This window comes from Anopheles funestus, chromosome 2RL (genome assembly GCF_943734845.2).
Source record: "Anopheles funestus chromosome 2RL, idAnoFuneDA-416_04, whole genome shotgun sequence".
Lineage (NCBI taxonomy): Eukaryota > Metazoa > Arthropoda > Insecta > Diptera > Culicidae > Anopheles > Anopheles funestus.
In genome coordinates, this window is record NC_064598.1 from 75777830 (window position 1) to 75805050 (window position 27221).

General features: G+C 39.0%; 7 protein-coding genes across 7 annotated transcripts; 4 read left to right on the forward strand and 3 right to left on the reverse strand.

Annotated features, from left to right (window-relative positions):
* Positions 1 to 15875: 15875 nt before the first annotated feature.
* On the reverse strand, positions 15876 to 17572 carry LOC125763936 (zinc finger protein 391-like). Its single transcript, XM_049427674.1, has 2 exons — positions 17431 to 17572; positions 15876 to 17354 (listed from the first exon to the last, which is right to left on the reverse strand). The coding sequence occupies exons 1-2, from the start codon at positions 17554 to 17556 to the stop codon at positions 15987 to 15989; spliced, it is 1494 nt and encodes a 497-aa protein (XP_049283631.1). The 5' UTR covers positions 17557 to 17572; the 3' UTR covers positions 15876 to 15986.
* A 109-nt stretch (positions 17573 to 17681) lies between these two features.
* LOC125763953 (zinc finger protein ZFP2-like) lies at positions 17682 to 19169 on the forward strand. The gene is made up of 2 exons (XM_049427696.1): positions 17682 to 17785; positions 17847 to 19169. The coding sequence occupies exons 1-2, from the start codon at positions 17771 to 17773 to the stop codon at positions 18993 to 18995; spliced, it is 1164 nt and encodes a 387-aa protein (XP_049283653.1). The 5' UTR covers positions 17682 to 17770; the 3' UTR covers positions 18996 to 19169.
* On the reverse strand, positions 19118 to 20077 carry LOC125763989 (N-alpha-acetyltransferase 40). The gene has a single exon (XM_049427739.1). The coding sequence runs from the start codon at positions 19860 to 19862 to the stop codon at positions 19230 to 19232; it is 633 nt and encodes a 210-aa protein (XP_049283696.1). The 5' UTR covers positions 19863 to 20077; the 3' UTR covers positions 19118 to 19229.
* A 9-nt stretch (positions 20078 to 20086) lies between these two features.
* LOC125763927 (U3 small nucleolar RNA-associated protein 6 homolog) lies at positions 20087 to 22016 on the forward strand. Its single transcript, XM_049427662.1, has one exon. It carries the CDS (start codon positions 20192 to 20194, stop codon positions 21974 to 21976), a length of 1785 nt encoding a protein of 594 aa, XP_049283619.1. The 5' UTR covers positions 20087 to 20191; the 3' UTR covers positions 21977 to 22016.
* On the reverse strand, positions 22000 to 24619 carry LOC125763920 (SWI/SNF-related matrix-associated actin-dependent regulator of chromatin subfamily A-like protein 1). Its single transcript, XM_049427651.1, has 5 exons — positions 24088 to 24619; positions 22989 to 24015; positions 22766 to 22916; positions 22566 to 22697; positions 22000 to 22486 (listed from the first exon to the last, which is right to left on the reverse strand). Exons 1-5 carry the CDS (start codon positions 24506 to 24508, stop codon positions 22055 to 22057), a joined length of 2163 nt encoding a protein of 720 aa, XP_049283608.1. The 5' UTR covers positions 24509 to 24619; the 3' UTR covers positions 22000 to 22054.
* Positions 24620 to 24849: 230 nt separating this feature from the next.
* LOC125763990 (peptidyl-tRNA hydrolase ICT1, mitochondrial) lies at positions 24850 to 25731 on the forward strand. The gene is made up of 3 exons (XM_049427740.1): positions 24850 to 25108; positions 25174 to 25356; positions 25428 to 25731. The coding sequence occupies exons 1-3, from the start codon at positions 24938 to 24940 to the stop codon at positions 25680 to 25682; spliced, it is 609 nt and encodes a 202-aa protein (XP_049283697.1). The 5' UTR covers positions 24850 to 24937; the 3' UTR covers positions 25683 to 25731.
* A 111-nt stretch (positions 25732 to 25842) lies between these two features.
* Positions 25843 to 27074, forward strand: LOC125763973 (18S rRNA aminocarboxypropyltransferase). The gene is made up of 4 exons (XM_049427721.1): positions 25843 to 25966; positions 26042 to 26378; positions 26444 to 26628; positions 26700 to 27074. Exons 2-4 carry the CDS (start codon positions 26047 to 26049, stop codon positions 27053 to 27055), a joined length of 873 nt encoding a protein of 290 aa, XP_049283678.1. The 5' UTR covers positions 25843 to 25966; positions 26042 to 26046; the 3' UTR covers positions 27056 to 27074.
* The last annotated feature ends 147 nt before the right edge of the window (positions 27075 to 27221 follow it).

Genomic DNA, 27221 nt, shown 5'->3' on the forward strand with positions numbered 1-27221 from the left:
ACTTGGTGCGAAAATGAGCCTTAGTGGATTGACAAATTTATAGATTTTTTCAATTTTTTTCATTATTTTTTACCTTTTTTTAATTTAAAGCATTGTTTGAGTGAAAAGGAACTAATTGCAACAATTTCGCATTAAAATAAAACAAATTTTAAAATTTTGCTAAATTTCTCAAAAAAATGGCAAGGGGTACCCCTTATGAAATTTTCGAGTGGAAAATTATTTTGAAATTTTTTTCTGATTTTTTATTCTTTTCTTAATTTAAAGCAATATTTGAGTGAAAAGAAACTTATTGCAACAAATTCGCAATAAAATATATCACATTTAAAAATTTTGCTGAATTGCAGAAAAATGAGGAACATTTTACATTTTCTCAAACAGGGTAAGGAACTTGGTTTCTCGCATAACTTCTGACACAGACATCTGAGGGCATGGCCGTCCAAGGAGAAAATGTAGCCATTGATGCCATCTATCGACCACAGGCAAAGATTGGAGATCCGTTAGATACCGACCGAGTTATAGGCAAAATTTGGTGCAAAAATGAGGAAAATTTTACATTTCCTCAAACAGGGTAAGGAACTTGGTTCCTCGCATAACTTCTGGCACAGACATCTGAGGGCATGGCTGTCCAAGAAGAAAATGTAGCCATTGGTGCCATCTATCGACCACAGTTTAAAGATTGGCGATCCGTTGGATACCGACCGAGTTATAGGCAAAACTTGGTGCAAAAATGAGCCTTAGTGAATTGACAAATTTATAGATTTTTTCAATTTTTTTCATTATTTTTTATCTTTTTTTAATTTAAAGCATTGTTTGAGTGAAAAGGAACTAATTGCAACAATTTCGCATTGAAATAAAACAAATTTTTAAATTTTGCTAAATTTCTCAAAAAAATGGCAAGGGGTACCCCTTATGAAATTTTCGAGTGGAAAATTATTTTGAATTTTTTTTCTGAATTTTTATTCTTTTCTTAATTTAAAGCAATATTTGAGTGAAAAGAAAATTATTGCAACAAATTCGCAATAAAATATATCACATTTAAAAATTTTGCTGAATTGCAGAAAAATGAGGAACATTTTACATTTTCTCAAACAGGGTAAGGAACTTGGTTCCTCGCATAACTTCTGACACAGACATCTGAGGGCATGGCCGTCCAAGGAGAAAATGTAGCCATTGATGCCATCTATCGACCACAGGCAAAGATTGGAGATCCGTTAGATACCGACCGAGTTATAGGCAAAATTTGGTGCAAAAATGAGGAAAATTTTACATTTTCTCTAACAGGGTAAGGAACTTGGTTCCTCGCATAACTTCTGGCACAGACATCTGAGGGCATGGCCGTCCAAGAAGAAAATGTAGCCATTTGTACCATCTATCGACCGCAGGTTAAAGATTGGCGATCCGTTGGATACCGACCGAGTTATAGGCAAAACTTGGTGCAAAAATGAGCCTTAGTGGATTGACAAATTTATAGATTTTTTCAATTTTTTTCATTATTTTTTACCTTTTTTTAATTTAAAGCATTGTTTGAGTGAAAAGGAACTAATTGCAACAATTTCGCATTAAAATAAAACAAATTTTAAAATTTTGCTAAATTTCTCAAAAAAATGGCAAGGGGTACCCCTTATGAAATTTTCGAGTGGAAAATTATTTTGAAATTTTATTCTGATTTTTTATTCTTTTCTTAATTTAAAGCAATATTTGAGTGAAAAGAAACTTATTGCAACAAATTCGCAATAAAATATATCACATTTAAAAATTTTGCTGAATTGCAGAAAAATGAGGAACATTTTACATTTTCTCAAACAGGGTAAGGAACTTGGTTTCTCGCATAACTTCTGACACAGACATCTGAGGGCATGGCCGTCCAAGGAGAAAATGTAGCCATTGATGCCATCTATCGACCACAGGCAAAGATTGGAGATCCGTTAGATACCGACCGAGTTATAGGCAAAATTTGGTGCAAAAATGAGGAAAATTTTACATTTCCTCAAACAGGGTAAGGAATTTGGTTCCTCGCATAACTTCTGGCACAGACATCTGAGGGCATGGCTGTCCAAGAAGAAAATGTAGCCATTGGTGCCATCTATCGACCACAGTTTAAAGATTGGCGATCCGTTGGATACCGACCGAGTTATAGGCAAAACTTGGTGCAAAAATGAGCCTTAGTGAATTGACAAATTTATAGATTTTTTCAATTTTTTTCATTATTTTTTATCTTTTTTTAATTTAAAGCATTGTTTGAGTGAAAAGGAACTAATTGCAACAATTTCGCATTGAAATAAAACAAATTTTTAAATTTTGCTAAATTTCTCAAAAAAATGGCAAGGGGTACCCCTTATGAAATTTTCGAGTGGAAAATTATTTTGAATTTTTTTTCTGAATTTTTATTCTTTTCTTAATTTAAAGCAATATTTGAGTGAAAAGAAACTTATTGCAACAAATTCGCAATAAAATATATCACATTTAAAAATTTTGCTGAATTGCAGAAAAATGAGGAACATTTTACATTTTCTCAAACAGGGTAAGGAACTTGGTTCCTCGCATAACTTCTGACACAGACATCTGAGGGCATGGCCGTCCAAGGAGAAAATGTAGCCATTGATGCCATCTATCGACCACAGGCAAAGATTGGAGATCCGTTAGATACCGACCGAGTTATAGGCAAAATTTGGTGCAAAAATGAGGAAAATTTTACATTTTCTCTAACAGGGTAAGGAACTTGGTTCCTCGCATAACTTCTGGCACAGACATCTGAGGGCATGGCCGGCCAAGAAGAAAATGTAGCCATTGATGTCATCTATCGACCACAGGCAAAGATTGGAGATCCGTTAGATACCGACCGAGTTATAGGCAAAATTTGGTGCAAAAATGAGGAAAATTTTACATTTTCTCAAACAAGGTAAGGAACTTGGTTCCTCGCATAACTTCTGGCACAGACATCTGAGGGCATGGCCGTCCAAGAAGAAAATGTAGCCATTTGTACCATCTATCGACCACAGGTTAAAGATTGGCGATCCGTTGGATACCGACCGAGTTATAGGCAAAACTTGGTGCAAAAATGAGCCTTAGTGGATTGACAAATTTATAGATTTTTTCAATTTTTTTCATTATTTTTTACCTTTTTTTAATTTAAAGCATTGTTTAAGTGAAAAGGAACTAATTGCAACAATTTCGCATTAAAATAAAACAAATTTTTAAATTTTGCTAAATTTCTCAAAAAAATGGCAAGGGGTACCCCTTATGAAATTTTCGAGTGGAAAATTATTTTGAAATTTTATTCTGATTTTTTATTCTTTTCTTAATTTAAAGCAATATTTGAGTGAAAAGAAACTTATTGCAACAAATTCGCAATAAAATATATCACATTTAAAAATTTTGCTGAATTGCAGAAAAATGAGGAACATTTTACATTTTCTCAAACAGGGTAAGGAACTTGGTTTCTCGCATAACTTCTGACACAGACATCTGAGGGCATGGCCGTCCAAGGAGAAAATGTAGCCATTGATGCCATCTATCGACCACAGGCAAAGATTGGAGATCCGTTAGATACCGACCGAGTTATAGGCAAAATTTGGTGCAAAAATGAGGAACATTTTACATTTTCTCAAACAGGGTAAGGAACTTGGTTCCTCGCATAACTTCTGGCACAGACATCTGAGGGCATGGCCGGCCAAGAAGAAAATGTAGCCATTGATGCCATCTATCGACCACAGGCAAAGATTGGAGATCCGTTAGATACCGACCGAGTTATAGGCAAAATTTGGTGCAAAAATGAGGAAAATTTTACATTTTCTCTAACAGGGTAAGGAACTTGGTTCCTCGCATAACTTCTGGCACAGACATCTGAGGGCATGGCCGTCCAAGAAGAAAATGTAGCCATTTGTACCATCTATCGACCACAGGTTAAAGATTGGCGATCCGTTGGATACCGACCGAGTTATAGGCAAAACTTGGTGCGAAAATGAGCCTTAGTGGATTGACAAATTTATAGATTTTTTCAATTTTTTTCATTATTTTTTACCTTTTTTTAATTTAAAGCATTGTTTGAGTGAAAAGGAACTAATTGCAACAATTTCGCATTAAAATAAAACAAATTTTAAAATTTTGCTAAATTTCTCAAAAAAAAGGCAAGGGGTACCCCTTATGAAATTTTCGAGTGGAAAATTTTTTTGAAATTTTTTTCTGATTTTTTATTCTTTTCTTAATTTAAAGCAATATTTGAGTGAAAAGAAACTTATTGCAACAAATTCGCAATAAAATATATCACATTTAAAAATTTTGCTGAATTGCAGAAAAATGAGGAACATTTTACATTTTCTCAAACAGGGTAAGGAACTTGGTTCCTCGCATAACTTCTGACACAGACATCTGAGGGCATGGCCGTCCAAAGAGAAAATGTAGCCATTGATGTCATCTATCGACCACAGGCAAAGATTGGAGATCCGTTAGATACCGACCGAGTTATAGGCAAAATTTGGTGCAAAAATGAGGAAAATTTTACATTTTCTCAAACAGGGTAAGGAATTTAGTTCCTCGCATAACTTCTGGCCCAGACATCTGAGGGCATGGCCGTCCAAGGAGAAAATGTAGCCATTGATGTCATCTATCGACCACAGGCAAAGATTGGAGATCCGTTAGATACCGACCGAGTTATAGGCAAAATTTGGTGCAAAAATGAGGAAAATTTTACATTTTCTCTAACAGGGTAAGGAACTTGGTTCCTCGCATAACTTCTGGCACAGACATCTGAGGGCATGGCCGGCCAAGAAGAAAATGTAGCCATTGATGCCATCTATCGACCACAGGCAAAGATTGGAGATCCGTTAGATACCGACCGAGTTATAGGCAAAATTTGGTGCAAAAATGAGGAAAATTTTACATTTTCTCAAACAGGGTAAGGAACTTGGTTCCTCGCATAACTTCTGGCACAGACATCTGAGGGCATGGCCGTCCAAGAAGAAAATGTAGCCATTGGTGCCATCTATCGACCACAGGTTAAAGATTGGCGATCCGTTGGATACCGACCGAGTTATAGGCAAAACTTGGTGCAAAAATGAGCCTTAGTGGATTGACAAATTTATAGATTTTTTCAATTTTTTTCATTATTTTTTACCTTTTTTTTAATTTAAAGCATTGTTTGAGTGAAAAGGAACTAATTGCAACAATTTCGCATTGAAATAAAACAAAATTTTAAATTTTGCTAAATTTCTCAAAAAAATGGCAAGGGGTACCTCTTATGAAATTTTCGAGTGGAAAATTTTTTTGAAATTTTTTTCTGATTTTTTATTCTTTTCTTAATTTAAAGCAATATTTGAGTGAAAAGAAACTTATTGCAACAAATTCGCAATAAAATATATCACATTTAAAAATTTTGCTGAATTGCAGAAAAATGAGGAACATTTTACATTTTCTCAAACAGGGTAAGGAACTTGGTTCCTCGCATAACTTCTGACACAGACATCTGAGGGCATGGCCGTCCAAGGAGAAAATGTAGCCATTGATGCCATCTATCGACCACAGGCAAAGATTGGAGATCCGTTAGATACCGACCGAGTTATAGGCAAAATTTGGTGCAAAAATGAGGAAAATTTTACATTTTCTCTAACAGGGTAAGGAACTTGGTTCCTCGCATAACTTCTGGCACAGACATCTGAGGGCATGGCCGGCCAAGAAGAAAATGTAGCCATTGATGTCATCTATCGACCACAGGCAAAGATTGGAGATCCGTTAGATACCGACCGAGTTATAGGCAAAATTTGGTGCAAAAATGAGGAAAATTTTACATTTTCTCAAACAGGGTAAGGAACTTGGTTCCTCGCATAACTTCTGGCACAGACATTTGAGGGCATGGCCGTCCAAGAAGAAAATGTAGCCATTTGTACCATCTATCGACCACAGTTTAAAGATTGGCGATCCGTTGGATACCGACCGAGTTATAGGCAAAACTTGGTGCAAAAATGAGCCTTAGTGGATTGACAAATTTATAGATTTTTTCAATTTTTTTCATTATTTTTTACCTTTTTTTAATTTAAAGCATTGTTTGAGTGAAAAGGAACTAATTGCAACAATTTCGCATTAAAATAAAACAAATTTTAAAGTTTTGCTAAATTTCTCAAAAAAATGGCAAGGGGTACCCCTTATGAAATTTTCGAGTGGAAAATTTTTTTGAAATTTTTTTCTGATTTTTTATTCTTTTCTTAATTTAAAGCAATATTTGAGTGAAAAGAAACTTATTGCAACAAATTCGCAATAAAATATATCACATTTAAAAATTTTGCTGAATTGCAGAAAAATGAGGAACATTTTACATTTTCTCAAACAGGGTAAGGAACTTGGTTCCTCGCATAACTTCTGACACAGACATCTGAGGGCATGGCCGTCCAAGGAGAAAATGTAGCCATTGATGCCATCTATCGACCACAGGCAAAGATTGGAGATCCGTTAGATACCGACCGAGTTATAGGCAATATTTGGTGCAAAAATGAGGAAAATTTTACATTTTCTCAAACAGGGTAAGGAACTTGGTTCCTCGCATAACTTCTGGCACAGACATCTGAGGGCATGGCCGGCCAAGAAGAAAATGTAGCCATTGATGCCATCTATCGACCACAGGCAAAGATTGGAGATCCGTTAGATACCGACCGAGTTATAGGCAAAATTTGGTGCAAAAATGAGCCTTAGTGGATTGACAAATTTATAGATTTTTTCAATTTTTTTCATTATTTTTTACCTTTTTTTAATTTAAAGCATTGTTTGAGTGAAAAGGAACTAATTGCAACAATTTCGCATTAAAATAAAACAAATTTTAAAGTTTTGCTAAATTTCTCAAAAAAATGGCAAGGGCCCTTATGAAATTTAAAAATGGCCCTTATGAAATTTTCGAGTGGAAAATTTTTTTGAAATTTTTTTCTGATTTTTTATTCTTTTCTTAATTTAAAGCAATATTTGAGTGAAAAGAAACTTATTGCAACAAATTCGCAATAAAATATATCACATTTAAAAATTTTGCTGAATTGCAGAAAAATGAGGAACATTTTACATTTTCTCAAACAGGGTAAGGAACTTGGTTCCTCGCATAACTTCTGGCACAGACATCTGAGGGCATGGCCGGCCAAGAAGAAAATGTAGCCATTGATGCCATCTATCGACCACAGGCAAAGATTGGAGATCCGTTAGATACCGACCGAGTTATAGGCAAAATTTGGTGCAAAAATGAGCCTTAGTGGATTGACAAATTTATAGATTTTTTCAATTTTTTTCATTATTTTTTACCTTTTTTTAATTTAAAGCATTGTTTGAGTGAAAAGGAACTAATTGCAACAATTTCGCATTAAAATAAAACAAATTTTAAAGTTTTGCTAAATTTCTCAAAAAAATGGCAAGGGGTACCCCTTATGAAATTTTCGAGTGGAAAATTTTTTTGAAATTTTTTTCTGATTTTTTATTCTTTTCTTAATTTAAAGCAATATTTGAGTGAAAAGAAACTTATTGCAACAAATTCGCAATAAAATATATCACATTTAAAAATTTTGCTGAATTGCAGAAAAATGAGGAAAATTTTACATTTTCTCTAACAGGGTAAGGAACTTGGTTCCTCGCATAACTTCTGGCACAGACATCTGAGGGCATGGCCGGCCAAGAAGAAAATGTAGCCATTGATGCCATCTATCGACCACAGGCAAAGATTGGAGATCCGTTAGATACCGACCGAGTTATAGGCAAAATTTGGTGCAAAAATGAGGAAAATTTTACATTTTCTCTAACAGGGTAAGGAACTTGGTTCCTCGCATAACTTCTGGCACAGACATCTGAGGGCATGGCTGTCCAAGAAGAAAATGTAGCCATTGGTGCCATCTATCGACCACAGTTTAAAGATTGGCGATCCGTTGGATACCGACCGAGTTATAGGCAAAACTTGGTGCAAAAATGAGCCTTAGTGGATTGACAAATTTATAAATTTTTTCAATTTTTTTCATTATTTTTTACCTTTTTTTTAATGTAAAGCATTGTTTGAGTGAAAAGGAACTAATTGCAACAATTTCGCATTGAAATAAAACAAAATTTTAAATTTTGCTAAATTTCTCAAAAAAATGGCAAGGGGTACCTCTTATGAAATTTTCGAGTGGAAAATTTTTTTGAAATTTTTTTCTGATTTTTTATTCTTTTCTTAATTTAAAGCAATATTTGAGTGAAAAGAAACTTATTGCAACAAATTCGCAATAAAATATATCACATTTAAAAATTTTGCTGAATTGCAGAAAAATGAGGAACATTTTACATTTTCTCAAACAGGGTAAGGAACTTGGTTCCTCGCATAACTTCTGACACAGACATCTGAGGGCATGGCCGTCCAAGGAGAAAATGTAGCCATTGATGCCATCTATCGACCACAGGCAAAGATTGGAGATCCGTTAGATACCGACCGAGTTATAGGCAAAATTTGGTGCAAAAATGAGGAAAATTTTACATTTTCTCTAACAGGGTAAGGAACTTGGTTCCTCGCATAACTTCTGGCACAGACATCTGAGGGCATGGCCGGCCAAGAAGAAAATGTAGCCATTGATGTCATCTATCGACCACAGGCAAAGATTGGAGATCCGTTAGATACCGACCGAGTTATAGGCAAAATTTGGTGCAAAAATGAGGAAAATTTTACATTTTCTCAAACAGGGTAAGGAACTTGGTTCCTCGCATAACTTCTGGCACAGACATTTGAGGGCATGGCCGTCCAAGAAGAAAATGTAGCCATTTGTACCATCTATCGACCACAGTTTAAAGATTGGCGATCCGTTGGATACCGACCGAGTTATAGGCAAAACTTGGTGCAAAAATGAGCCTTAGTGGATTGACAAATTTATAGATTTTTTCAATTTTTTTCATTATTTTTTACCTTTTTTTAATTTAAAGCATTGTTTGAGTGAAAAGGAACTAATTGCAACAATTTCGCATTAAAATAAAACAAATTTTAAAGTTTTGCTAAATTTCTCAAAAAAATGGCAAGGGGTACCCCTTATGAAATTTTCGAGTGGAAAATTTTTTTGAAATTTTTTTCTGATTTTTTATTCTTTTCTTAATTTAAAGCAATATTTGAGTGAAAAGAAACTTATTGCAACAAATTCGCAATAAAATATATCACATTTAAAAATTTTGCTGAATTGCAGAAAAATGAGGAACATTTTACATTTTCTCAAACAGGGTAAGGAACTTGGTTCCTCGCATAACTTCTGACACAGACATCTGAGGGCATGGCCGTCCAAGGAGAAAATGTAGCCATTGATGCCATCTATCGACCACAGGCAAAGATTGGAGATCCGTTAGATACCGACCGAGTTATAGGCAATATTTGGTGCAAAAATGAGGAAAATTTTACATTTTCTCAAACAGGGTAAGGAACTTGGTTCCTCGCATAACTTCTGGCACAGACATCTGAGGGCATGGCCGGCCAAGAAGAAAATGTAGCCATTGATGCCATCTATCGACCACAGGCAAAGATTGGAGATCCGTTAGATACCGACCGAGTTATAGGCAAAATTTGGTGCAAAAATGAGCCTTAGTGGATTGACAAATTTATAGATTTTTTCAATTTTTTTCATTATTTTTTACCTTTTTTTAATTTAAAGCATTGTTTGAGTGAAAAGGAACTAATTGCAACAATTTCGCATTAAAATAAAACAAATTTTAAAGTTTTGCTAAATTTCTCAAAAAAATGGCAAGGGGTACCCCTTATGAAATTTTCGAGTGGAAAATTTTTTTGAAATTTTTTTCTGATTTTTTATTCTTTTCTTAATTTAAAGCAATATTTGAGTGAAAAGAAACTTATTGCAACAAATTCGCAATAAAATATATCACATTTAAAAATTTTGCTGAATTGCAGAAAAATGAGGAACATTTTACATTTTCTCAAACAGGGTAAGGAACTTGGTTCCTCGCATAACTTCTGACACAGACATCTGAGGGCATGGCCGTCCAAGGAGAAAATGTAGCCATTGATGCCATCTATCGACCACAGGCAAAGATTGGAGATCCGTTAGATACCGACCGAGTTATAGGCAATATTTGGTGCAAAAATGAGGAAAATTTTACATTTTCTCAAACAGGGTAAGGAACTTGGTTCCTCGCATAACTTCTGGCACAGACATTTGAGGGCATGGCCGTCCAAGAAGAAAATGTAGCCATTTGTACCATCTATCGACCACAGTTTAAAGATTGGCGATCCGTTGGATACCGACCGAGTTATAGGCAAAACTTGGTGCAAAAATGAGCCTTAGTGGATTGACAAATTTATAGATTTTTTCAATTTTTTTCATTATTTTTTACCTTTTTTTAATTTAAAGCATTGTTTGAGTGAAAAGGAACTAATTGCAACAATTTCGCATTAAAATAAAACAAATTTTAAAGTTTTGCTAAATTTCTCAAAAAAATGGCAAGGGGTACCCCTTATGAAATTTTCGAGTGGAAAATTTTTTTGAAATTTTTTTCTGATTTTTTATTCTTTTCTTAATTTAAAGCAATATTTGAGTGAAAAGAAACTTATTGCAACAAATTCGCAATAAAATATATCACATTTAAAAATTTTGCTGAATTGCAGAAAAATAAGGAACATTTTACATTTTCTCAAACAGGGTAAGGAACTTGGTTCCTCGCATAACTTCTGACACAGACATCTGAGGGCATGGCCGTCCAAGGAGAAAATGTAGCCATTGATGCCATCTATCGACCACAGGCAAAGATTGGAGATCCGTTAGATACCGACCGAGTTATAGGCAATATTTGGTGCAAAAATGAGGAAAATTTTACATTTTCTCAAACAGGGTAAGGAACTTGGTTCCTCGCATAACTTCTGGCACAGACATCTGAGGGCATGGCCGTCCAAGAAGAAAATGTAGCCATTTGTACCATCTATCGACCACAGGTTAAAGATTGGCGATCCGTTGGATACCGACCGAGTTATAGGCAAAACTTGGTGCGAAAATGAGCCTTAGTGGATTGACAAATTTATAGATTTTTTCAATTTTTTTCATTATTTTTTACCTTTTTTTAATTTAAAGCATTGTTTGGGTGAAAAGGAACTAATTGCAACAATTTCGCATTAAAATAAAACAAATTTTAAAATTTTGCTAAATTTCTCAAAAAAATGGCAAGGGGTACCCCTTATGAAATTTTCGAGTGGAAAATTTTTTTGAATTTTTTTTCTGAATTTTTATTCTTTTCTTAATTTAAAGCAATATTTGAGTGAAAAGAAACTTATTGCAACAAATTCGCAATAAAATATATCACATTTAAAAATTTTGCTGAATTGCAGAAAAATGAGGAACATTTTACATTTTCTCAAACAGGGTAAGGAACTTGGTTCCTCGCATAACTTCTGACACAGACATCTGAGGGCATGGCCGTCCAAGGAGAAAATGTAGCCATTGATGCCATCTATCGACCACAGGCAAAGATTGGAGATCCGTTAGATACCGACCGAGTTATAGGCAAAATTTGGTGCAAAAATGAGGAAAATTTTACATTTTCTCTAACAGGGTAAGGAACTTGGTTCCTCGCATAACTTCTGGCACAGACATCTGAGGGCATGGCCGGCCAAGAAGAAAATGTAGCCATTGATGCCATCTATCGACCACAGGCAAAGATTGGAGATCCGTTAGATACCGACCGAGTTATAGGCAAAATTTGGTGCAAAAATGAAGAAAATTTTACATTTTCTCAAACAGGGTAAGGAACTTGGTTCCTCGCATAACTTCTGGCACAGACATCTGAGGGCATGGCCGTCCAAGAAGAAAATGTAGCCATTTGTACCATCTATCAACCACAGTTTAAAGATTGGCGATCCGTTGGATACCGACCGAGTTATAGGCAAAACTTGGTGCAAAAATGAGCCTTAGTGGATTGACAAATTTATAGATTTTTTCAATTTTTTTCATTATTTTTTACCTTTTTTTAATTTAAAGCATTGTTTGAGTGAAAAGGAACTAATTGCAACAATTTCGCATTGAAATAAAACAAATTTTTAAATTTTGCTAAATTTCTCAAAAAAATGGCAAGGGGTACCCCTTATGAAATTTTCGAGTGGAAAATTTTTTTGAATTTTTTTTCTGAATTTTTATTCTTTTCTTAATTTAAAGCAATATTTGAGTGAAAAGAAACTTATTGCAACAAATTCGCAATAAAATATATCACATTTAAAAATTTTGCTGAATTGCAGAAAAATGAGGAACATTTTACATTTTCTCAAACAGGGTAAGGAACTTGGTTCCTCGCATAACTTCTGACACAGACATCTGAGGGCATGGCCGTCCAAGGAGAAAATGTAGCCATTGATGCCATCTATCGACCACAGGCAAAGATTGGAGATCCGTTGGATACCGACCGAGTTATAGGCAAAATTTGGTGCAAAAATGAGGAAAATTTTACATTTTCTCTAACAGGGTAAGGAACTTGGTTCCTCGCATAACTTCTGGCACAGACATCTGAGGGCATGGCCGGCCAAGAAGAAAATGTAGCCATTGATGCCATCTATCGACCACAGGCAAAGATTGGAGATCCGTTAGATACCGACCGAGTTATAGGCAAAATTTGGTGCAAAAATGAGGAAAATTTTACATTTTCTCTAACAGGGTAAGGAACTTGGTTCCTCGCATAACTTCTGGCACAGACATCTGAGGGCATGGCTGTCCAAGAAGAAAATGTAGCCATTGGTGCCATCTATCGACCACAGTTTAAAGATTGGCGATCCGTTGGATACCGACCGAGTTATAGGCAAAACTTGGTGCAAAAATGAGCCTTAGTGGATTGACAAATTTATAAATTTTTTCAATTTTTTTCATTATTTTTTACCTTTTTTTAATTTAAAGCATTGTTTGAGTGAAAAGGAACTAATTGCAACAATTTCGCATTAAAATAAAACAAATTTTAAAATTTTGCTAAATTTCTCAAAAAAATGGCAAGGGGTACCCCTTATGAAATTTTCGAGTGTAAAATTATTTTGAAATTTTTTTCTGATTTTTTATTCTTTTCTTAATTTAAAGCAATATTTGAGTGAAAAGAAACTTATTGCAACAAATTCGCAATAAAATATATCACATTTAAAAATTTTGCTGAATTGCAGAAAAATGAGGAACATTTTACATTTTCTCAAACAGGGTAAGGAACTTGGTTCCTCGCATAACTTCTGACACAGACATCTGAGGGCATGGCCGTCCAAGGAGAAAATGTAGCCATTGATGTCATCTATCGACCACAGGCAAAGATTGGAGATCCGTTAGATACCGACCGAGTTATAGGCAAAATTTGGTGCAAAAATGAGGAAAATTTTACATTTTCTCTAACAGGGTAAGGAACTTGGTTCCTCGCATAACTTCTGGCACAGACATCTGAGGGCATGGCCGGCCAAGAAGAAAATGTAGCCATTGATGTCATCTATCGACCACAGGCAAAGATTGGAGATCCGTTAGATACCGACCGAGTTATAGGCAAAATTTGGTGCAAAAATGAGGAAAATTTTACATTTTCTCAAACAGGGTAAGGAACTTGGTTCCTCGCATAACTTCTGGCACAGACATCTGAGGGCATGGCCGTCCAAGAAGAAAATGTAGCCATTGGTGCCATCTATCGACCACAGGTTAAAGATTGGCGATCCGTTGGATACCGACCGAGTTATAGGCAAAACTTGGTGCAAAAATGAGCCTTAGTGGATTGACAAATTTATAGATTTTTTCAATTTTTTTCATTATTTTTTACCTTTTTTTAATTTAAAGCATTGTTTGAGTGAAAAGGAACTAATTGCAACAATTTCGCATTGAAATAAAACAAATTTTAAATTTTGCTAAATTTCTCAAAAAAATGGCAAGGGGTACCCCTTATGAAATTTTCGAGTGTAAAATTATTTTGAAATTTTTTTCTGATTTTTTATTCTTTTCTTAATTTAAAGCAATATTTGAGTGAAAAGAAACTTATTGCAACAAATTCGCAATAAAATATATCACATTTAAAAATTTTGCTGAATTGCAGAAAAATGAGGAACATTTTACATTTTCTCAAACAGGGTAAGGAACTTGGTTCCTCGCATAACTTCTGACACAGACATCTGAGGGCATGGCCGTCCAAGGAGAAAATGTAGCCATTGATGTCATCTATCGACCACAGGCAAAGATTGGAGATCCGTTAGATACCGACCGAGTTATAGGCAAAATTTGGTGCAAAAATGAGGAAAATTTTACATTTTCTCTAACAGGGTAAGGAACTTGGTTCCTCGCATAACTTCTGGCACAGACATCTGAGGGCATGGCCGGCCAAGAAGAAAATGTAGCCATTGATGTCATCTATCGACCACAGGCAAAGATTGGAGATCCGTTAGATACCGACCGAGTTATAGGCAAAATTTGGTGCAAAAATGAGGAAAATTTTACATTTTCTCAAACAGGGTAAGGAACTTGGTTCCTCGCATAACTTCTGGCACAGACATCTGAGGGCATGGCCGGCCAAGAAGAAAATGTAGCCATTGATGCCATCTATCGACCACATGCAAAGATTGGAGATCCGTTAGATACCGACCGAGTTATAGGCAAAATTTGGTGCAAAAATGAGGAAAATTTTACATTTTCTCAAACAGGGTAAGGAACTTGGTTCCTCGCATAACTTCTGGCACAGACATCTGAGGGCATGGCCGTCCAAGAAGAAAATGTAGCCATTGGTGCCATCTATCGACCACAGGTTAAAGATTGGCGATCCGTTGGATACCGACCGAGTTATAGGCAAAACTTGGTGCGAAAATGAGCCTTAGTGGATTGACAAATTTATAGATTTTTTCAATTTTTTTCATTATTTTTTACCTTTTTTTAATTTAAAGCATTGTTTGAGTGAAAAGGAACTAATTGCAACAATTTCGCATTAAAATAAAACAAATTTTAAAATTTTGCTAAATTTCTCAAAAAAATGGCAAGGGGTACCCCTTATGAAATTTTCGAGTGGAAAATTTTTTTGAAATTTTTTTCTGATTTTTTATTCTTTTCTTAATTTAAAGCAATATTTGAGTGAAAAGAAACTTATTGCAACAAATTCGCAATAAAATATATCACATTTAAAAATTTTGCTGAATTGCAGAAAAATGAGGAACATTTTACATTTTCTCAAACAGGGTAAGGAACTTGGTTCCTCGCATAACTTCTGGCACAGACATCTGAGGGCATGGCCGTCAAAGAAGAAAATGTAGCCATTGATGCCATCTATCGACCACAGGCAAAGATTGGAGATCCGTTGGATACCGACCGAGTTATAGGCAAAACTTGGGGCGAATATGAGTCTTATGAAATTTTTATATTTTTATAATTTTTTAATCTTTATATATGAAATTCTCGTGTCGCGGTGGCAGTGTACAAACTCTTCTTAAACGGCTCAACTGGTCAATATTATGAGTTCTTTTCTGTTTTTCCCACGGGAGTTATCGAGTAGGCATAGCCATTTTTTCAACACCAAAAATGTTGAAATCTTCTCAAAACAAAAAAGTTTTAATGAATAAATCAATCAAAGTAGGTACACATGACGATTTATTTGTGCAATTTTATTCATTAAAGCGTAAAGTGTGTGATAAATAAGTAAAAAGCAAGTGTGTGAATAATTAAAAAATGCTATTTAGTCATTTGCGGCTCGGTGGTACATGTGGAATCGGCGCCTTACACGGAAGTACCAGGTATTCCCAATCGTCAAGGAAAGCCAGAAATACCTCCTGAAGTGCCAAAAAAGGATAAGAAGTGCCACAACAGAAGCAGAAGAAATTGCTTTGATTGGGAATATCTTGAGGATTGAGAATGGCAATAATTTAAGAATTTTTAATTAATCAACGATATCTAATCGCCACACGAATAATACCACACAAATCAAGATTGAACACTCAAAATGTTTGCTTTAATTACAAAAGGCATGTTTAAGGGCAAAGCTGAGTTTGCCGGGTAAGCTAGTCATACTATAAAGTGAGGACTCTTTTTTAGTTAATTTGAATTCGTTACTACTTTCTTCAGTCGGCTTTTACGCCCTGCTGAGCTATTCTGCTGCTTACTTAATACACTATTTTCACCCCTTCTATGCCGCGCCAGATGCCTCTTCAACAACGAAGATTGAGAGAAGCGTTTTCCACAGTCAGTACACCCAAACGGTTGCTCACCCGTATGTGTCCGTTCGTGCATGGAAAGGGCGTACTTCCGAGTGTACGATGCATCGCAAGTCTTGCAACTGTACGGTTTTGTCCCCGCGTGCGACAGTTCGTGGCGCTTTCGATCATTTATGTAGTGAAAATTTTTTGCACAAAGACTACACGTGTACGGCTTTTCTCCTGTATGCAATCGTCGATGCAATCTTAAGTGCTGCATCGTTTTAAACCGAGCGCTACAATCGTCACATTGGTACGGTTTTTCATCCGACTGGCACAACCAGAAGTGCTCCATCATGTTTCGTTTGCGTGCGAATTTTTTCGAACAGTAAGAACATTCGAATGGTCGCTCACCTCGGTGACAAACTTGATGCGATTTTAGTAAAGCTTCAGAGTAAAATCGTTTCTCACAAGAATCACACTCGAACGGACGCTCACCGGTATGGGAACGCTTGTGGATCGTAAGGGCTGCTAAGCTACCGGCACGAAAAGGGCATGTGTTGCACGTGAAGTTACGATAGTGCACATTCGATCGAACCAGCTGATGAACGCGCAAATTTTTTGACGATGCAAATGCTCGAAAGCAGATATTACACTTGAACGGTCTTCCAGGTTCTTGATTTTCGCGATTTTTGTTAATTTTTATCGCGTGGATTGCCTGTGTGTGCTTTATCAGTGCTGCTTCATCGGTAAACTGCTCCGAACAATGTGTCACACAACAAAAACGATATGGTTTCGAACCAATGTTTGGTGGGTCTGATGGCTGTAAATCGATTGTTAGTGGAGATATATCGAGCTTTGCTTGGATAGAAGCTTTCTGCACACCACCCTCGGTTTCTTTCTGACCAGTAGGGATCTGTTGGTAACATTCTTGGCAGAGTACTTTGTTGGTAATGCCGCTCGAAGGACAGCTTTGCTGAACCAGATAGGTTGGTTCCGTTTCGTATATCATCTTTTTACAATTGCTACAACGGCTAGCCGTCGTCATCGAGTCTTGTTCTGCCGGATCCAGTGTAGATGTAGTAGCTGTACATGACGCAATGGATTCTTCTACTAGTCCTTCTTCGTAAGTTACAGCTTCTCCGTACTGAATCGATGTGCGAAGAGTTTTCTCAGACATGAGAAGCCTATCTCGGAAAATCGATACTATTTGAAGCTCAAGATGACATTGTTCGCAAACGGTTTGTGGAAGAGAATCATCTTCAGCCATCTAAAATTATATAAAAATGAATCGCTTATTAGTAGAAGCAGCGTTTGCACATGTTCGGCTCTGGCGAGAACGGAACCTGGAGATCAAACAAATCATTGATGAACTCTCCAATGTGCACACCGTTAATGAAAGAATGGAAAAGTGTTGCACTTTTTTCGTTATCATTATCATCGCACTGTTTCAAACATATTCTACACTGCATTTTAATGAAATGGAGTGTTTCTTCAAAACCTAAACCGTAAAACAAACTGGTTTCGCTGCGTTTGTTTGTTTATTTTTTTGCTGCTATTGCTGCTTGTGGCGATAGATTGCCGTCAGTTTGACGTTTCAGCATCAACTCGATCAAAACATTACTTCGCCACAGCACTTTTGCTGGAAAAGTTGTAAACTAGAATCTCCTTTCCGATGAAGAGCTCATGGATTTACGAGAGGTATTTTTGCACGCACACGTTCTATAAGGTTTCTATAGTTACCGGATAATCGTTCTTTCAGCTTTCGCCAAACGATCCTACACAAAATGCGATCAACAAGCAAATGCTGGAATTACCGCTGGCATCACAGCACAACATAAACAAATCCCGGCCAGAAGAAGCTGTAAAATTTTACCAGTCCGATTCAGACGACCCACCACGTTGTACCGTTCAGTGCACGGAATGTGGAAAATGGTTTCTCGATCACTACTTCCTAAGTCGACACAAGTTAGTGCACACCAAGGAAAAACCTCACCAGTGCGCCAAATGTTTAAAATCCTTCACACAGAAGGGAAGCCTTGCGACACACATGCTTATTCATTTGCGTGTGAAAAAGTTTCAGTGCAGCCTCTGTCCGATGAAGTTCGTGCAAAAAGGTAATCTGGAAACACATGTAAAAAAACGACATCCACCGCTTGACGATCCGGTGTTAGAGAATGGTTTCCTCTGCCAAAAGTGTCCTTCCGCTTATAAAAGAGCTGGTCGGTTACAGGAACACCGTGCACGGATTCACGGTGAGATGGTAATGTTCGACCAGTGCTTAAAGCAAACAACGGCAACGAGTAAACAACCATCTAATGATACACCTTCCACTGAAGACAATGAGCATGGTGATGATACAACCTCATCGAATGAAGGTTCTTCCGCGTCAAACAAAGCACAACTAAAAACGGAACATGATGGAGAGATAATGTATACAATTATTAAAAGCCGCCGAACAGAGCACATGAACGGTAGGACTGACAAACGGCGGTACGAATGCGAAATATGCAAGGCTGCATTTCAAAAATCGGCATACCTTTCCCAGCACATGATTTCCCATACCGGTATTCGACCACACCGGTGCAATATCTGTAACAAGACTTTCACCTCCAAGCAGTCATACAGCACGCATATGAAGCTACATTCGAACACAGTTCGGTTGTTCAGCTGTGATAAATGTGAGGCAGCATTTAATCGTTATGCAGCGTTGAAAAGGCACCAAACGATGATGCACAGCGCACTAAAGTTTTATTTCCGTTGTCCTTATTGCGAGAATAGATTCCGTTGGCTGCATAACGTCCGAACTCACATAAAAGTCTTCCACGCGACATCAACTGAGCTTACTTTGCTAGAACCGGTCAAAGAAAGCATCAAACTTGAACCGCATCAAGCGTATGAACCGTGTTAAACGCGTACATCCGACTGAATTGCATAGGATTAACTGATTTTTGGACAAGTATGTCCTGGGTTATCCACAAACCTGTAATATCGTAATATCATTACGAATACAAAGTAGAAATAAATGCAATATTATTTTCATTAGTTCCTATAGCTACCATCTCAGCTACAGGGCAGTCTTGTATTACAGTTTTATTCTTGTGTCCTTTACTCGTCCATCAGTTCAATTTTAACCAAATGGCTTTCACAGCATTGACTTGCTCATTATTTCGTAGGCTGCGTTTTCTTCCTTGTCGGGGGACATTTCATCCACTTCGTAACCTAACCTTCGATAAAATCGCATGCCATCCTCGTTGTTCTTCAGCACCGTCAGCACGACACGCTCCATGGAAAAGTGTTGCGCCATCTGTTCCAGCGCCTTCATCATGAACGCTCCCAGTCCTTTGCGCTGAAATTCCTCTTCCACCTGCATCTCGTAGCAGTACAGAACGCTACGACCGTAGTCCAGATCGAAGCGAAACATCGTGTAGGCTGCAGGTTTTTTGGTGGCCACATCCGTCGCTACAAGATACCGTGCCCATGGTTTGTTCAGATCCGCCTGCTTAATCTTTGGCTGCCATCCTAAACTACACGCCCGATACTGGGGCCCAACGTTGCGCTCGGCTAGCTTAAATGCCCACTTGAGCAGTTTTGGATCTATGTCGGCTTTCCGCTTGCACTGTAGCTTTAGCTGCAGCTCAGTTCCATCGGACTGGTTGCATTTAAAGCTAAGAAACTCAGGAAATTCCGACAGAGGGTTTGGTTGCTGGTTTGCCACTTGGAGGCACCTTTGCTGTGAGGTCGCCTGGTTTCTAGATACCGTTTCCGAAACAGACATCGTAACTCAATAAACGTATACCGATCGTCTTCGATTAAAACTACACAATGATTCTGGAGATGCTGAAGAATATTTTTTTCAAAACCTATCAAAACGCGCGAATTCTAGCATCGCCGTTTGTCGGTAAACTAGACAGAAGAAAAATGACAAACCCCAAACGTCATTTCCAAACACGAACCAAAATGACATTCCACCACGCAGTACAAATACAATTCCCTCAACAAAGCACGTTTTTACTCAACTGCCCTGTGGAGTTTTGTACAATTGGGTGTTTTTCTATTGTACATTTATAGAAGTTGCCCACCTATTCACCTCCAGCGTCTTCCACGATGAGTGAATTGATTGAACTTCGCCGCGAGCAGGCAATTCGCGAGTACGAGTGCATGAAACACCTGAAACTGTTCACCGACGAGGAGATACAGAGCATTAAAAACAAACGACACTATCACGAATACAAGATTGAACGACGGACCAAGCATCTGGCCGATTTTATCAACTATATCGCGTACGAGTGCGATATGTTTCAACTGTTGTTGCAGCGTCGGCAAAAGTTGCACATCCACGCAGAATGGGTCAGTCTGGAGAAGAGCATTCACAGCCGTATCCGGGTGCTGTACAAACGAGCGATGCACCGGTTTGCTTCCGAGTATCGAGTGTGGACCCACTTCTTGCAGTACTGCAAGATGCGCCGTTTCTTTAACGAAGGTTCACGCGTGCTAGATCAGATGCTCGGTTACCATGGTGACAAACCGAAAGCATGGCTGCGCGCAATCGACTGGGAATATCATCAGGCGCAAAATTTGGCCCGCGCAAAGCATTTTACACTTCGTGGTCTGCAGCGTCATCCGGAATGCTATCAACTATGCATACATTTTATCGTTATACAGCTGGCCGAAGGTCAGAAAATGGTCACCAAATTGCTGGAAGATGGAAAACCGACGGAAAATAATCTGGAGCTGAACAAAACGCTTAAAACGATTCAACTAGTGTACAAGAACTTTGAGCATAAAGATATGCCATTCTTCGCGCTGTTGCTGAAAGAGTTGAAAAAGTACGAGCCCTTGTCAAACGAATTGGCGAAGGAAGCGGTGACGGAAATGCGAGACATTCTTGCCGACAAAGAGGAAATGTGGAACCTGCTAGCGAATCTTGCGCTCGAGGGTAACGAATCGTTGATGGAAGAAACGACCAAATCCACCGAACGGCTAGCGCAGTGTCTCGAGATATACCAGGAGGCACTAGAACGTTTGCCAACGAAGAAAATGCACAGTCTTTGTATTGATACGATGCTGCAGCTAAATTCCACCGAAGAGCCAGCAAAAGATCAAAAGGACAAACGAAAAGCCCTGGCAAATGCTTTTAAGCAAGCGCTTGCTGCCGATCTGTTGGAGGAGGAAAAGTTGCTTCAGTATCTGAAGCTGCTGCTGCACAACACCAATCCCAAGGAGGAATTGATCATGAATGTAATAAACAAGGGTTTAGAACAGTATCCGGCATGTGTGGATATTTGGACGTCATATTTGCGATACTTGATGCTTCACAAAGACATCGACGCGGACGAGCTGGAGAGTGTTTTCCAAAAAGCCATCAAGGGTCTACCGGATACGGTCAGTCGATTGCCGCTCTGGAAGATGCTCTTCCAGTACTACAACAATCGGCCGGATCTACCTGGCAAGGTAAAGCAGCTGTTCCAGCGAGCGATTGACCAGCAGCCAGAAATTTCAAACTACTATCAGCCCCTGTATCTGGAGTACATAATGGAAACGGGCAAAAGCACAAACAATATTGCCAAGGTGCGATGTGAATATCAACGGTTGGTGAAGAATTATACCACCACGCTGGAGTTGCACCGGAAAATGGCAAGCCTAGAAGCGATGCAGACACCATCGGACGCTAACGAATGGCGCAAATGTCACGAGAATGCAGCACAGTTCTTCGGCAAGAAAGACCCAACCACTTGGCTGCAGTACATTCAGTTCGAACGCGACCATGGTAAACCGCAGCTCATGCAATCGCTGTACGAACGGGCCAAGGCGGTTTTGGATGAGGAATCGTTTGCCAGCTTCCTGACCGAGTATGAACTTATTCGCAATCCATACCTTGTTCGTTACTGAGTCAATAAACCGATCGTGGATCGTTATTTTCTTAACAAAAACAAAACATTGTTCATACAAATCGCCTCTTTCGCTCACTTACAGCTCCAAACCAGCCAAATCATCATCGTCATCGTCCGGATTGAGAAAGCTTGTAAGGCACACGTTATCAGTGGTTTTTGCGTAGCTGGTGTCCGCCTTTTCGTTGCCAGCCTGTTGTGGTTTCGGTGGAGCGGGACTGGAGCGCTGTATAAAACCATCGAGTGTTCCCTTCCTCGGGGTCCCACCAGCGGTTGGTGAGAGTGATTTGTTAAGGAATGGTTCTATATTGCCCGCATTGCTGGGTGCTTGCACGCTGGACGCGTCGGAGAAATCTTCGTTGCACAATCCAACCCGGCTCAATGTTTCCTGCTTGCGCTGTAGCATCGTCCAGATGATGTCGTCGGCAGTTTTCTTTGCCAACAGATAGCGCACGGTAACGTTATCCGCTTGCCCAATTCGATGCGCGCGGCTTTCCGCTTGCGCCAATGTCTAGAGAAGGGAAGAAGTATTGTTAGCAAAAGGTTTCAAAAGCTTCAAAAGAAGTGATAAAAGCACGACTTGTACTTACACTCGGATTCCAATCGAGCTCGGCAAATAATACCAGCTGGGCTGCAGTTAGTGTAATGCCCGCATTACACGCTTTTAGCGATAGAACCGCTGCGTGACAAGATGGTTTGGTTTGGAACTTTTCCACCAGCGACTAGAATTATTAGAAAAAGAAGATTGTAATTCTCGGACTCACCTACATTTTCTCAATCTTCTACTTACTGCACGTAGATCCGATCGGGTCGTGCCATCGATTCGAATAAAGTCCACCTTCTGTTTCTTTAAACATTTTCCGATGGCATCGAGCATTACATGATGGTGGGCAAAAACGATAAATTTCTTTTTCTCTTTTAGCACCTGCTTCAGATACGCGCTGATAATGAGAGAAAAAAGAAAAAAACAATAATGAACACATTCGAAGGTTGCCACTGATGTATAACCTTACCACACTGCCGGGCTTTTGGCTTCTGCCGTAACACTATAGTATTTAATAAGCGCCTCATCCCTTTGCCGTCCCTTGCTCGTAGTGTAATCACTCGCATAAGAATTCATATTTTCTTCCACCTCTTCGCTCGTCCACAGATATGATGGATCTAGCACAACTGTTTCGCGATTCTTCTCCGTCAGTTCCGACATGACCTCATCTTTAATGCGTCGTATCATGAATTTCCGTCCCAACAGCAGATTTAGTTCGGCCAGATTCGACTGTCCGGTTGCGTCCCAACCGAAGTTACTTTGCTTTCCCGCACAGTAGCGCGTACTGTACTCTTTGAAGCTACAAAACCGACCATCTAGCATCTGCAGCTGGGTAAACAGTTCCACCGGTCGAGATAGGGCGGGCGTACCTGAAAGCAACACCACCCGGCGGGCCTTTTTCGCCAGCGCCAATGCGACGGTTGTACATTTCGCTTTGAAATTCTTCAACGTGTGCGATTCGTCGAAGATCAGCATACCAAAGCCACGGTCGAGCAGTTTCTCAGCACACCGTTCCATCATGGAGTAACTCGAAATCAATACGCGACATTCGTTGATGTAGTCCTGGCCACTGTTGAGCGCCGCTATACAATGGACAGGAATGTGCGGAAGCAACTGGCGTATCTTGTGCGCCCAGCTGTCGCGCGTTGTGGCGGTAGTGCAAACTAGTAAAGGCCAATCCTGCTGGTAGAAATCGGCTACCGCGATAGCTTGGTACGTTTTCCCCAAACCCATCTCATCAGCAATCAGCACACGGCCTCCCTTTTCAATGGCAAAGGCAACACCTTCCTTCTGGAACTCCAGCAAACTTTCGACGAGTGATGGTTCGATTGCATTCAGACAGATGCGTTTTGGCTTTAATTTTGGCCCACTGGCAAACTCTTGCAAAACAAACTTTGGAATGGGCACAAGTACGACGTGCGGGTTGAGGCCGGTGATTCGTTCCTGTAGCATTGAGTAATCCTTGATCTCGAATGTCCACTTTCTTGTGGAAGATTCTGAAACAAACAGATCATCATTATAACGCTACCCGGTTGCAAATAATTGATGTATCGTTGCTTTTTTCTTACCGTAGCTCTTGGAAGGAATTTGTTTGAAAATTTCTATCATTTGTTCATTGAAGCCATTTGACTCGACAACAAAACGACTTTCCGACACGATGGAACAAGCGCATGTAACCGTACGGACAAAAATTGGTGCCACTTTGGTGGGAGTGTTTTTCTGGATTGGTTTCGTGTACGGGTGTGTCGTTGGGACACGTTTCATATGCATCGATGAGTTCGACTTACCGAACGAAGATTGGTTTCCACCATAAAACGTACTGATGTTAAGTGGAGTCTTGTTAATTCCTGTTGGCACCGCTTGAACAACGCCTCCGTGTCCGCTAACCTTGCTGTGATTTGACTGATTTTCAATACACTTTTTGCGTGCGTTCAGCCGTTCTATAGCTAATCGACGTTTTTCAGCTATTTCTTCTGATGTGCAGGACATTTTGGTGCATAATTTGTAGCCAAGAATCGAAAAAATAGAGCGATGAGATAAATACGTGAACAAGCACTAAACAACATAAACAAATTCTACGATTTGCTGCCGCGCAATTTGAAGTTTTGAATACATTTGCTGCATGGGCTTCTAAATTTGTGTTTTTTTGTAGAAAATTGTATTATACCCTATAAACGATTTACGTTTCCTTTAAATAATGAAAACTTTAAAGGATTACTCATAGAACTACAATATTTTCAAAAATTACGCAAAGATGCACAAAAATAAGTAAAATAAGCGAAGGCTCAGTTTTTGCTGCAGGGTTCTACAATCGAACTCAATTGACACTTCAAGCAACCCGGTGCGCAGGGAAGAAAAACAACAAATACATAACAATCTGTGCTGTTCTCCTCTCGATTCTAAGTTGCGCTTTTTGCAATGAATAAACTTGTGTCCACAGTTCTTCGCGCGGTTCCTTTGTATCGCACTCTACCGAGTGCGCAATCTTTTCACGTTCTTGGCAAACAGTACAGTTACAAAAGTGATCTTGCGCTTGAAACCATCTATCCCAATAGCAGCCTTCGATTGTACACGCCACCGCCGCCTGCAGTATGTAATCCTAGCAAGGATAACGATAAATGTGTATAACTACAATAATACGTCCATATTTCTAGCCCAAACCAGACGGTACATTTAATGGATACATCCCCCTCGACAAGGTAAACATCTCGTATAGTCGTAGCAGTGGCCCCGGTGGACAAAATGTGAATACAGTCAGCACAAAAGTGGATCTACGATTTCACCTAGAAACAGCAACATGGTTGTCGGAGAATGCTCGCAATCGGATGGCTCAGTTGGTAATAAACAACATTTGTAACAAGCATTACCGCAGCCGAAGGTTAACATTTTCATCGTGTCCGTTCTATAGCAAAAGGGAAGAATCACCAAGGATGGATATCTTGTGATCAAAAGCGAACTGACCAGATCCCAGCAGATGAATACGGCGGATGCGTTGGAAAAGCTTCGCGCCTTTATACGACAAGCGGAGCAGCCGATCACCACAGAACCATCAGCAGAAACGGTAGAAAGAATGCGACGAAGACACGAGAAAGCAGCCCGCGAACGATTGGCTATGAAGCGAAAACGCTCCGAGACGAAATCTCAGCGTCAAGCGCCTTTGTAGAACCATTCATTAAGAAGGCATGTAGTAATATATCGTGTTAAATTCTTCATTTGCTTCCGTTCTTTTCGTCTGATGACAATACTTTGTGCAAGTGGCCAAGGAATCGTGAAAATTCCAAACCAAAAGAAAAACATAGTTTACTGACAGCTCAGTCCACCTGTTCGTGGAGCAATGCGCACCAATGTTTACTTTGTTTGCGTTGACAGTGTGGAACGTGTTTTGCAGCAACGGTAGAACATAAACAAACGAGTTCGGCTCTCCATTTAGTTTTAATACCACAGAAAGTAAGCATAACATATTTCTCTAACCCTCTCTCGGTTATAGGAGATCACTTACGACAGAATATACATTAATTTTAGATACAATGCACAAATCCCGTGGAGGAGGAGGAGGAGGTCGGAAGCAGAAAAACTTTCACAAACATCGTCCTGATCGAGAGAATCGCCCTTTGGCTGAAAAATTGTCCGATCTTGCCGTGAATAGTGACTCTTCTTCCGATGACGAAGAGGAAAGTGACGGTTCGGGTTCCGGGCACAGTTCCGGCGAGACATCAGCTCCCAAAAACAAATTCGACATCGGAAAACCACCAAAGTTTCCCGTCAGCATGTGGGATTTGAAGCACTGCGATCCCAAAAAGTGCTCCGGCCGTAAACTAGCCCGGCACGGATTGATAAAAAACCTACGCCTTGGACAAAAGTGTGTTCTGTTTGTTGGGTCCAAATTGAACATTTGTAAAAGATTAACACATTTTACTTTTGCAGATTCCCCGGTCTTGTTTTGACACCCGTCGGAGTGAATTGTGTGAGCCCACAGGATAAGGAAGTTATAAAATCATCAGGCATTGCGGTGGTGGACTGTTCGTGGGCTAGGTTGGATGAGACTCCGTTTCACAAGATGCGCTCCCCAAACCCCCGATTGCTACCGTTCCTAGTTGCTGCCAATCCAAGTACATGCCTTCCCGGCTGGAAAATACGGACTAATGTTCATATTTTAATTTTTTTTTTCGTTTTTCGGCAGTTAACTATGGAAAGCCGTGTAAACTATCCTGTGTTGAGGCGATTGCTGCATCGATGTACATTACTGGCTACAAGCAGGAAGCCCTTTGGTATCTGAACAAATTTTCCTGGGGTCATTCGTTTGTGGAGCTTAACCAGGAGCTACTCGATGTTTACGCAAACTGTGCGAACAGTAAGGAGATTTTGCAGGTGCAACAACAATATTTGGAAAATGCAAAGGACGAACTGCAAGCAGATCGTGATTTTCCCAGCACCGAATCTGAAGAGGAAAACGATGCTGAAACAGAGGAAGAAAGTGGCGAAGAAGTACACCATGTAAAAAGTATAGCGGGCACCGAAATACAATTTGAAAATTAAATAGAATCCAAAACATAAATACCACGGTGTTTGCAGCATAAAATACTCGCAATGTCCACTGAATTACATTCAGTTACTATGGTAATGCACTACCATGGTTTTGCATGCGAAAGCGAAAGAACATAACGATTTTTTTTTCTAACTCCACAACTGTCAACCTTATCAT